The sequence below is a fragment of the Urocampus carinirostris genome, chromosome 5 (assembly GCF_059441175.1).
Source record: "Urocampus carinirostris isolate Australia breed hairy pipefish chromosome 5, RoL_Ucar_1.0, whole genome shotgun sequence".
Taxonomy (NCBI): domain Eukaryota; kingdom Metazoa; phylum Chordata; class Actinopteri; order Syngnathiformes; family Syngnathidae; genus Urocampus; species Urocampus carinirostris.
The window spans coordinates 39,749,669-39,762,578 of record NC_142353.1 but is presented as its reverse complement, the minus strand read 5'-3'; the positions used below and the strand labels follow the sequence as shown (position 1 = coordinate 39,762,578).

Below are 12,910 nucleotides of genomic sequence, written 5' to 3'. Positions count from 1 at the left end.
AACCAAAGATAGCAGCCCATCAAAAAGACAACTAAGCAAACAAACTAAAACCCTATCAACAAACCAACAGAGGGACTAGATAACCAACTGACAAACAAATCAACCAATGAACAAAACAACAAACTAAACCTTGAACCTGTTGAACGAAAGACCAGCCAACTGAACAGCAAACCAACCAACCAACAGACCAGCCTATCAACCTACCAACTGACCGACCAACCAACCGAGCAACCAACCAAACAAACCATTTTTTTTTACTCTTAATCACTTTTCATGAGTCAGTAGGTGACCAAATCCCACGATTCTATCCTGGAAGGCTAAGTACCAAGCAGAGAGACAATGAATACCAATGTTGTGAGTAATATTTGAGCACTAAATGTCGCTATATTGTAAAAACGAGTGCTACAACGCAAAAGAAAGAATTCTTGTTCGACCAACATTGTCTTTTTCCACCCAAAGTATATTTGTATTATTTTTCTTAGTGCAATACTTCAAATAAATATCAAAATAAAATAAGAATATTTCAAATGAGAAACTGGTTAGCCCTGTCTTTGCAAATGTGTGCCTTGCCTAGCACTATCACATTCTTCTGGAAAAAAATTATTTCCCCCTTTTTTTATTTAAGCCCCCAAAAATGTAGACACCGATCAAGGCCTGACAGTGGAACTTTGAATAACCCTGTCAGAAAATATTGACATTATTAAATAGATTAAAGGGGGGGGGGGTGTTAAAATGACGGACAGAAAAGGGCACTTTTGCAGAAGGCAAAACGACAAGAGCTCTAGCACCATCTAGTGTCTTTATCAGGGTTGGGTAGGGTTACTTTAACTTGATAACTTTCAATTACTTTTGGATTACTCAAATACCAAATATGCTAATAAAAGACAAAATAAACTAAATATGAATAAAATTATGACTCACAACACGTGGTAAGCTTTCTTTCCTGGCTTTGATCTCCGGCAAAACTAACATAAAATGCGATAGAAACAAAATGAAAATAAATCCAAACAGCTTGCCAACATCATTTTTGCCGTTCCGTGTGTTCCGTTACTCCCCAAGCCTGCACAAAATTTAGTCATTTTATTCATATTTAGTTTCTTTTGTCTTTTATTAGCATTTTTGGTATTGGAGTAATCCAAAATAATTGAAAGTAATCAAGTTAAAGTAATCCTACCCAATCCTGGTCTTTATATACACACGATAATGTTGCACCTTTCTGCGTAAGCTCTGCTCCTTGTATATTAAGCAAAAGACTTTTCAGTTTTCCACCAACACATCGATGCCTGAGGAATCTGCGCTTCTTTTTACGGGTCATAATACAAAATAGTGCTCAAACTTTGATAGAGACACTAAAGGCTTAGATCATGAATGACAATTGGAATTGAATATAACTTAATTGAGTACTGAGAACATAAATGGAGTATGTCAGTTCATTGATATGGATAATGATTCATTAGTCCCGAAGGAAATCCCAGTTAAGATAAACAAGTTAACGAAATGATCAGGAATTATTTCAATAGCGTGTCAGAAATGAAATAGTATTTGCCCGGCACCAAGCAGTTTACATTTGGGTCAAGAAGTGGGGGCTGCATGACAGAAACACCCCCTCCCTCCCGACCCCTTCTCAGACAAGTCTCTCAATCTGTTTCGACGCATCCCTTAGCCGAGGGATAGGGAAAAGGAGAACCATGGATTGGTTTTGCCATGTTTCCTGGCTGGGGAGACGAAGCTGTGGCTTTCGACCTTGTTAGTCGCCATTGTCCCCTTCGAGCATGTGCGAAGGCAGCCGAAAGAGAAGAGGAAGTTTGGAATTTTGCGCCTTTCTTTTATAGGTGAGGGAAGTCCCGGTCAAGAGGTGCAGTCTTAGTCTCCGGGGAGTTGCCGTTGATGCCTTCCAAATAAAGTGTCATAATTACTGATGTGAGTCACCTGTGCCCTCTCATTTGGCGCCAGCCGCCGCGGGTTCTGATTGGCTCCCTGTCACTATTTGAACCGTGTCCTGCCAGCCCCCTGTTGTCAGTCCGTCTGCGAACCTCATTGTATACTAGGTAAGCCTTTTTTGACCCTGACACCCACTTGTCCCGTTTTTGCTCCCGTCTGTCTCCGGCTACGAACTCTTTTGATCCTGACCACGTCTCCTCTCCCGTCCTGGCTTCCGACCTCTTTTTGTCCCGACTATGTCTACTCTCCCGTTCTGGCTTCCGACTCGTTCCCGACCCCGACCACGCCTTGCTCCCCCAGTCCCGGCTACCGACCAGTTTTTCCATCCCTGACACCGCCATCGCTCGCTACAAAAGATCCACTTCCGTGTTCGAATCCCAATCCAAGTATGAGAGCGACTTGCTTCCCGCGTCCAACGAGCACCGGATCGCTGGCGCTGCCTTTCTTCTTTTTCTCAATAAACTTGTGAAAAACGTTACGCGATTGGGTCTACCCTTTGTTCTGGTCGTGAAAGATGTGTTCACTGCCACAACACAAAACATGAAAATCACTCTATCAGGCAGATATCATTCGCAATTCTCTCGATTCCAGAATTCTGCCTTAAAAATTTAACAATCACGTGTGTTATATAATTTCATTCCATGCTGAACTTTTCACTTATATATTTTCCACCCACCGTTAAGAAAGAGGAAGTTGAAAGTACCGAAAGACTCACGAGGCACAACTCAGTCAGCAGTACGAGGGCCAGCATCAGCAGTAATATAGTTCTCCAAAATCTATAAATACGAACTTATTCAGGATTACTGTCAAAAAGGTACGTTTATGTTTCATATTTTATTGTTTTAAATGCCATATGCATACTCCCAAATATGGTTAGACAGTGTGCAGAGGATCATGTACTTCTGTATTTTGTTATCAGGGTTGGGTAGGGTTACTTTAACTTGATTACTTTCAATTACTTTTGGATTACTCCAATACCAAATGTGCTAATAAAAGACAAAAGAAACTAAATATGAATAAAATGATGACTCACAACACGTGGTAAGCTTTCTCTCCTGGCTTTGATCTCTTTGATCTCCGGGAAAACTAACATAAAATGCGACAGAGACTAAATAAAAATAAATCCAAACAGCTTGCCAACATTATTTTTGCCGTTCCATGTATTCCGTTACTCCCCAAGCCTGCACAAAATTTAGTAATTATATTCATATTTAGTTTCTTTTGTCTTTTATTAGCATATTTTGGTATTGGAGTAATCCAAAAGTAATTGAAAGTAATCCAGTTAAAGTAACCCTACCCAACCCTGTTTGTTATACAGTATATGGTGAATACCTTGTATTTCAAATGGAAAATAACTCGAATATACAGAATTTTGAAATGTTTATATAAATAATCATTGTAATTCTGAATAAGATGTAGCTAATACCAGACCAATTTGATTAGTACAGTATTGGTAGTTAGAGTGGTAATTAAGTATTTTTAGAAATATGTTATTGGGTCATACTTGAATCTCTAGCAAATTTGTTATATATATATATACATATATATATATATATATATATATATATATATATATATATATATATATAATATTGTAAATTGTTTTAAATTAATCTTCCTAAAAATGTTTTTGTCAAAGATTAGCAGCTAAAATGGGCTCCCATTTTCATGTCAAGTACTTTTTACAATATAACAGAAGAATAGAGAAGTAGTCTATGTTTCACCCTTGTGATGTTTGTCGTTTTTACACACAAAAAAGTAAGTATTTGAGTTTTGTGAGTAAACTTGGGGGAAAAACACAGGAAATAAGATGAGTCACAATCACTTCCCCAAAGCGTGACTGTTGATTCGTGAAGTCAAACTCGATATTTCACCTTAGAAACGCGGCTGACTTTGCTCTTTTTCCTGTTTTCGGATTTCGACCGTCGTGTGTAAAAAGCCAAGATGACCAACGGTTGCCTCAAGTGCTTGAAGTACACGATGTGTGTCGCCAACCTCCTTTGTTTTGTGAGTATGTCTTCAAAATCTAAAGTTTGAGAAGTTTAAATCTAAAGTCTAAATGGAGTGGAAGGGAGAGCTCTTGTTGGTGATAGGAATGAGTGGAATGGTGTTGTGAAATGATAGTGGGATGTTCTAAGGGATGGCCAGAACACCCGTATGATGCAGCAGGGGTAAACCAGTGAAAGCTGTCGGGCCCTGCTGTTAAACAGAAGAGTGTGTTGTGACATGGCCGCTTTCTTGTGTCCCGTTTCATCTGGAGGGACGAAAGCATGACCAACTTAGGTGCCTGACTTGTTTGGGCGTTTGGGTTGGCCATGGTCCAAAAATGTTTGTGTGCGTTTTTTGCTATTTTTTTTCCTTTTTTATTTTGTCTTGCTGTCGGTCAACCCTCTTGAGGGATATAACGTAGGTAGGTATAGATAGACAGAGAGAGAGAGAAAGAGAGAAAGAGAGAAAGAGAGAGAGAGAGAGAGAAACGGATAGATATAAGATATAGATATAGACAGATATAGATGAAGATAGAAAGATTGATATAGACAGATATAGAGATAGATAGATAGATATAGACAGATATAGAGATAGACAGATGGATAGATATAGACAGACAGATAGAAAGATAGATATAGAAATAAACAGATGGATTGATATAGACAGACAGATAGAAAGATTGATATAGACAGATATATAGACAGATAGATAGATATAGACAGACAGACAGACAGATAGAAAGATTGATATCGACAGATATAGAGATAGACAGATATAGACAGACAGATAGAAAGATTGATATAGACAGATATAGAGATAGACAGACAGATAGATATAGACAGACAGATAGAAAGATAGATATAGACAGATATCGAAATAAACAGACAGATTGATATAGACAGACAGATAGAAAGATAGATATAGACAGATATAGATAGATATATATAGATAAAGATAGAAAGATAGATATAAAGATTGATATAGATAGATAGACAGATAGATAGACAAATAGACGGACAGACAGACATTTTTGCATGTGTCAAAATGAAGGGTTTTGGGAGTTGAGGGGTTTTTCACTGATACTCATACTCGACTAGTTATCAATGCTGGTAACGGATAACAACACTAGTACAATTGACCTTGGGGGTATGGTGTATCGGCCTCACGCAATTTTCACTTCCTGTGTGGGATAATCTGCTTTTTAAGTGCCCTTCTCCGACATTTTTTCCGCCTGTAAAAGATAAACAACAAATTATTCCAGGTGACCAGAAACTTTGCGTATGTCTAACTGTGCGAGTTGTCTCTAAAATGTCCTTCTGCTATGAGTTGCCGTCATATAAAATGCTGGTCTTCCTTTGACTTTCATCGCAGCATCGTAAAATGCTGATTTGCAATTGGCCAAACTACCTCCCACAATGCATTTCTTTTTGTGCTGTTCAGAATCCCGTGCACTTAGATACAATACTGTATCTTTGTATCGTACTTATTTACAATGGGTCAAAAGACTTCCAGTCATGCTAAAGGGAGAAGGAAAACCACAATAACCATGGAAACGAAAGCTTGTGATTATTAAAATATCAAAAAAAGACAAACGCAGTCTTACTATCGCATGTCAGCAGCCAATCGGGACAATTATTAGGAATCAGGAAGGAATTAAAATAGGGAAATCTTCATCGCGAGAGGAAGTTTTCAAATCATTCTCATTTTGAATCCCTGTTTCTTCCCCCTTTTCGCATCCACCTGTTACTCCATTCGACCAGCTCAAATCACACCAAACCAAAGGTAAATAAAATGGTATGTTTTGCTTGCAGGTATATTTATCTGTAATGTGATTCTTTTTTCCCCCGAATACTATATATTATTTTGTTTTTTTATCTGGGGTTCCGAGGGTAGCGATACGCCCCAAGTTATCACACGCTACATGGCTATTTTACTTTACCTCAGAATGGATTCATTTGGATGTCATATCATAGGGGTCTATTAAGTAAAATGTATTTCCCTCTGCAAAAATGACTGATATTTCAAAGTAAAAGATTTTTTTAAAAAAAGACATTTTCCCTTGGTATTGGAATACAATAACTGCAAATTATAATTCCTTTAATTCTAAATATGTGTGTCATGACCCAGAACAAGATCAGGACCCAAACGCGTGACGTTACTCACACAAGCCTTTTATTTTATGGGAAATGGGGAGTCATGCACGTTAGGCAGCAGTCTGTCGTGAAATGATAGGAAGCCAGAGGTCGACAAGATCGATACCAATTGCCCGAGTTGATATTGGACAGATGGGGTCGATACCGGACAGGACGGGACAGACAGGATAGATAATAAAACAGGATATCGAAAATAAACAGGACAAACTAGATGGGAACGAAAACTTAGGAGAATAATAAACGGGACAAAAATAGACTGGAACAAAACTGGAAACCAATATTAAACAGGACAAAAATACACGGGAACAATACCGGACAGGGAATGGCAACAGGAAATAGCACAGAGTCAAAACCCACGTCTTGCGGGGCAGAGGTTCCTTGACGGACTGACAAAGGAAAAATGAGAGCACTGAGCTTAAATAGACGGAAAGCCAATCTGCCAATGAGCCGCAGATGGCGCCACACGGGCGGGGCCAGTTGGGCGCCATGGCAATTTTTTCCCAAAAGATGTTGATAAGAGTTCACGTGACGTGAAATTGTTCGACCTGAATATATGAAACAATCTTTCTTTGGCGACAGATTTGTGGCGTTGCCGTGATAGGCTTCGGCATAATCATGATGGTGAACTTCAAGTTGACGGCCCTCACACCTTCCTTGCGCAATTTCAATTTGGCCAACATGTTGCTGATCAGCGGCATCGTCATCTCCTTCGTCTCCTTCCTGGGCTTCCTGGGAGCTCTCAAGGAGAACCGATGTCTCCTAATGACGGTACTTCACCACATTATGTAAAACTTGGTGCACCAACTAACCTCCATTCCCAGTAGACCACCTTCCTCACTCTTTATCGATCATAATAGTGTAATAAATTTAAGTCAAGTTTATTTGTGACGCCCTTAATCACAAGGACTCTCAAAGGGCAGTACAGATTACAGACTATGAATTCACCATCCCCTGATCTAAAACCTACATGAGGGCAAGGAAAAACTCAAAAACTTCATCATGAGGACAATGAAGAAACGTTGAGAAGGGACTGCACGAGGTAATTCCCCTTCTAGGATGACCGGGCTGCAATGTACGCGTGGCGTTTCTCACACAAGCCTTTTATTCTACAGGAAAAGGGGAGTCACGCAAGTTAGGCAGGAGTCTGGCGTGAAATGATAGGAAGCCAGAGGCCAACAAAATCGATACCAATTGCCCGAGTACATATCGGACGGATGGGGTCGATACCAGACAGGACGGGACAGACAGGGTTGATAATGAAACAGGATATCGAAATAAAACAGGACAAGATAGACGGGAACGAAAACTGGAGGTAATAATGAACAGGACAAAAATTGACAAGAACGAAACTGGAAATCGATATTAAACAGGACAAAAATAAACGCTTATGTTCCATTTATATTGGGCTAAACATTTAATTTGATATTAATTGTTTTCTGGACACACTAGAAACATGCACTTTCAAACGAATGACGGAAAAGTCTGTTCATTCTTAGCATATTTTTCTTTTTCAATATACTTTACAGTGTTTAGGAGGGGAAAAGCAGAAAAGAATCATTAAAATAAGGCAGGTTGTTCTAAATGATTTTAAAAGAAGAGTAATTTACCTTAAATAGGCACAACTTTCTGCAAAGGTAAGATTTTTTAGTTTGAGTGCAGTCTATGTGTCATGAACCGGAACGGGATCAGGACCCAAACGCGTGACGTTTCTCACACAAGCCTTTTATTTTACGGGAAATGGGGAGTTATGCACGTTAGGCATAAGTCTGGCGTGGAATGATAGGAAGCCAGAGGCCGAAGAGATCGATACCAATTGCCCGAGGAGATATCAGACAGATGGGGTCGATACCGGACAGGACGGGACAGACAGGGTTGATATCAAAACAGGATATCAAAAATGAACAGGACAAACTAGACGGGAACGAAACTGGAAACCGATATTAAACAACAGGACGGACAGGATTGATATCAAAACAGGATATCGAAAATAAACAGGACAAACTAGACGGGAACGAAACTGGGATTAATATTATACAGGACAAAATAAACAGGAACAATACCGGATAGGAAATGCCATCAGGAAACAGGACTGAGTCAAAACCCACACCTTGCGGGCCAGAGGTTTGTTGATGGACTGATAAAGGAAAAATGAGAGCACTGAGCTTAAATAGACGGAAAGCTAATCTGTCAATGAGCCGCAGCTGGCGCCACATGGGCGCCATGGCAACCCTGACAGGTATAGCTCAAAACCTCAATTTTAAGAATATAATAAATCATGTAGCAAGGGATGTATTTTTCCCCTGGGACAAACTCAAATTTTGATGAAAAAAAATCATAAATGGTCGTTTTAATCATGGATGTCAGGGAACATGAAAAGGTGTGTGTGTCTATACTCCCTACAGTTCTTCCTGGTGCTCTTCTTCTTGCTTCTGGTGGAGTTGACTGTGGCGTGCTTGCTTCTTTTCTACGAACATCAAGTAAGAACGCAGCAAGGGAAGAGTCTTACCCGATTTGTTGTTATTGTGCAATTAATCTGCATTTCACCTCATTAGATCGCTAATTGGGTGGAGCGTGATCTGACGAAAGGTTTAAAGGAGGCCAAAGGGAACCATCCAAACGTGAGCAGAAGTGAGTGGGACCTCCTTCAGAAAGAGGTAAGACACACATTGGAAACCTTCCAACGTTCGGAGAACTCATCTCATCTCATCTCATTAGCCGTACCGCTTATCCTCAGTAGGGTCGCGGGGGGCTGGAGCCCATCCCAGCAATCATCGGGCAGTGGGCAGGGGACACCCTGAACTGGTTGCCAGCCAATCGCAGGGCACACAGGGACAGACAACTCATTCGCTCATTCACACCTAGGGACAATTTGGACCGGCCAATTCACCTGAAATGCATGTCTTTGGAATGTGGGAGGAAACCGGAGTGCCCGGAGGAAACCCACGCAAGCACGGGGAGAACATACAAACTCCGCACAGAAAGTCTGGAGCTGGATTTGAACCCACGACAGGTTCCCATGACATGAACTGTGCCGCACAAGCGCTAACCACTGCGCCGCCGTGCTGCCCCGTTCGGAGAACTTAAAACGTATAATTTTGTCATACTTTTATCCCCGTCAACCTCAGCGGATTACACCCTTTATTAATGATTACAATTTCCATTATTAAGCAGTAATCAATCTTAAAGACACAACGGGTGTCATGAACCAGAACAGGATCAGGACCCAAACGCGTGACGTTCTCACACAAGCCTTATTTTACGGGAAATGGGGAGTCGTGCACGTTAGGCAGCAGTCTGGCGTGAAATGATAGCCCGAGTTGATATCGGACAGATGGGGTCAATACCGGACAGGACGGGACTGACAGGATATATAATGAAACAGGATATTGAAAATAAACAGGAAACTGGAAACCAATATTAAACAGGACAAAAATAAACTGGAACAATACCGGACAGGGAATACCAACAGGAAACAGGAACGTGTCAAAACCCTTGTCTTGCGGGGCAGAGGTTCGTTGACGGACTGACAGAGGAAAAATGAGAGCACCGAGCTTAAATAGACAGAAGGCCAATCTGTCAATGAGCCGCAGCTGGCGCCACACGGATGGGGCCATTTATTGCTATCGAAGTGCCAACGACTACATGCTAACAACCTTATACTAACAGTTACATGCTATCATCTGCCAGATAAAGCCTCAACTCTCAGTATTGCCAAGGGAAGAGTCTAGTGATAATCATATTTGTATTATTACATCATCCCCTGATGTTAAACCGACATGAGGGCAAGGATAAACTCAAAAACCTCAACATGAGGAAAATGAAGAAACCTTAAGAAGGGACCGCACATGAGGTCATCCCCTTCCAGGATGATTTTGTATCAGTTGAACCTCGGTTCTCGACCATAATCCGTTCCAGAACCCTGTTCGAAAACCGATTTGTTCAATCACCGAAATCGTTTTTCCCATTAAAAGTAATGTAAAATGGTTTTAATCCGTTCCAACACCCTGAATGTTTACCATGAACGTAAACATGAAGCTAACCCAGGCTAATCGTACGTTCGCGTTAGCGTAATCTTCCGTACGAAAGATTACGCTAACATGAACGTGTAAAAATAAAAAAAAGGATTATGAATAGGATTTCTTACCTTTGTGGTGGATGGTGGGGAGAGAAAAATCCTCAAAAGTTTTTCAACCTCTTCCAAAACTTGCGGCAGTTGCTTGCTTATAGCGCTAACTTCCTTAGCCACATCACTGGATTTCACAGCCTCCTTATTCTTTACTATCGTACTGATAGTAGATTTAGCCAGGCTGTATTCACTAGCAAGATCGGAAATTCGTACACCTCTTTCATATTTAGCTATTATGTCTTTCTTAAAGGCAATAGTTTTACGAACAACATTTCTTTTGTCACCTGTCCTGCTTGCACCGACCTTTTTCGGAGGCATAATTAGGGGCTAAAACTCCCGTACGCCGTTCAGCATCGCACCCTAGCGTACCGGCGTTTGAACTCCGATTTTTTGACCGAACAGCGAAGCAAGAATTTCTCGAAATTTTTGGTCGAACACCGATTTGTCTGAACTGAGAAGCGTTCGAAAACCGAGGTTCCACTGTACTACCAACAGAACCTTACAATCACATCTTAAGCTAACAAAGAGCCAAATGAATGTTGTTCCAGTTTGATTGCTGTGGGGTGCACAACGTTTCCGACTGGGGAGATCATATACCCAATTCTTGCTGCTTGAAATACTGCACTGGCTCACGGACCCGACAGTACAGAACAACGGTAGTGCAGACCCAAAAATACCTGTCTCCCTGTAGAGTTCGGCATGGAAATCTGTCTAATCTGAATTGTCTGCTTCCGGTTTGCAGGGCTGCTTGGACAAGATGAGAAACTGGTTTGAAGAAAATTTCCTAAGCACTGGAATTTCTGTTATCGTCTTGTGTGTTATTGAGGTAAATACTGTATATAGTGTTAAATTATTTAAATTTGTCATTGAGTATGTTGCTTGAGTTTTCCAGCAATATTTTGTTCATTATTTAATCATCACAGTATTACTTCTCATCAATATTTGTATGATAAGGGCGGATTCATCAGAAGCCCGTTGCTGGGAAGGTACTGATACGAAAGGATTCGGCAAGTCAATACTTCATTCAAATAAGTGGATGAACATATTTGCATTTATAACAATTAAATGAGTAATGTTATCATTGAAGTACTGCTGTGATGATTAAATGATAAACTTGATATAACTGGACAACTCAAGCGATAGTGACAACATACTCAGTGATACATTTTAATCATCTAACAATAGCAACACAGAGAACCAATATCACAAATGAGGTTCAAACAAAACAATTTTTTTCGAATTGAATTGTGTGTAGGGGAGACCGGGTACAGTTGTATTACAAGCAAAGTTGGACCAATTTCAAGACTGTTTTATTAGATTTTCCATTCGGTTTTAACCTCACACAAGATGTTTGAATACGGAGTGACATTGTTTTTTGAATCATGTCAAATATGCTATTTGGTGAGTTTGTATTTTAAATTTCTTGGCCCACGGATCAATGGGACAACATTACAATAGCAACCATACTGTGTGATGCACAGTTATTGCACTAAAGTGGAATAAATAAATCCAGGCTGATTAATGCTAGTTTTTACTTTTCTATTTGTATTATAGCATTGATCTTTGTTGAGGTAACATATGAATGGGAATTGGACCTCTCTATATATATATATTACCCTTGTTAAAAACCAGGGACACCATCTTTGCATCAGATTTTAGAATATACATAATAATCAATGCAATGATGGCCATTTGAGAAGAATTCTTCATGGGTATAGCTATAAAACAACTGTTGCAATTATGCAGTCAACAGAGTTTCATGAAATGAAGATTCGGTATAAAATTCGAACGCAGGATGGTTAAAATAATGCAACATATCAAGAAAAACTAGTAATATGTTATAAAACTTATTATTTTTTTAAAACACGAATCACCCAAATACATTTTAGCCTGGTAGTTAGCCTAGTCAGGAGCACGCTAGCTGTAGAGAATAAATCACCACAGTATCTAAACAGAGCTGAAATTATCCTGCTTTCATGCAAGCAACTTGAGGCTCAATTTAGCCAATACAATAAACATATTAACATTTTGTTGGCCCGGAGATGGGCACCACCAGGCTGTACTTGCCCAAGACACACCACAGAAAAGGGTGCCCCTACGAACCTAGCGGTTAAGGGATCCAACCAACCAAGTGTGCCACAACATTTTTCGCCACACCTTTTTAACAACTGACCCATTTTCATTCCTGAAATATAAGTACAAACCCTTTTATACCATAATAGCGCAAAGATCGGCCTTGGCTAAGCTAAAACAAATGTGTTCACGTGTTTTTTGTTGTTGTTGACAGGTTTTAGGTATGTGCTTCGCCATGACACTCTTCTGCCACATCAGCCGATCTGGACTGGACTACAAATTATAGGACAGGGAGCAAAGAGACATCTTTTTGGTTAAGTTTAACATGTTTAGTTATGTCTGTTAGAATACTGATGATTGGTTTTAAATAAATATTTTGTTCCTGGTGATTTATTTTGGAAGTGTTTGTTGCCCGGTTTTATCAATTGTGTCTTCATTCTCATGAGTGTAAAATAAAGTTTGAAGTTTGTTCAAAAGCTTCGAGTATAATGTTGCTGGAAACAACATCCTTCTTATTTCATTTTTCTGTAATGGTTCAACTCATTTTAGGACCAATCCCATTACTTACACTTTCACCTACCCACTTGTCTTATCTTCCCACTCTCTTCTACTTTTGGGTGGAGGCAAA

At 40.0% G+C, this 12,910-nt stretch overlaps 1 protein-coding gene across 1 annotated transcript; it reads left to right on the top strand.

The window, feature by feature from the left end:
* Positions 1-2,648: 2,648 nt before the first annotated feature.
* Positions 2,649-12,671, top strand: LOC148366383 (leukocyte surface antigen CD53). Its single transcript, XM_088336815.1, has 8 exons — positions 2,649-2,755; positions 3,881-3,948; positions 6,663-6,851; positions 8,486-8,560; positions 8,636-8,737; positions 10,758-10,865; positions 10,952-11,035; positions 12,497-12,671. The coding sequence occupies exons 2-8, from the start codon at positions 3,886-3,888 to the stop codon at positions 12,566-12,568; spliced, it is 693 nt and encodes a 230-aa protein (XP_088192941.1). The 5' UTR covers positions 2,649-2,755; positions 3,881-3,885; the 3' UTR covers positions 12,569-12,671.
* The last annotated feature ends 239 nt before the right edge of the window (positions 12,672-12,910 follow it).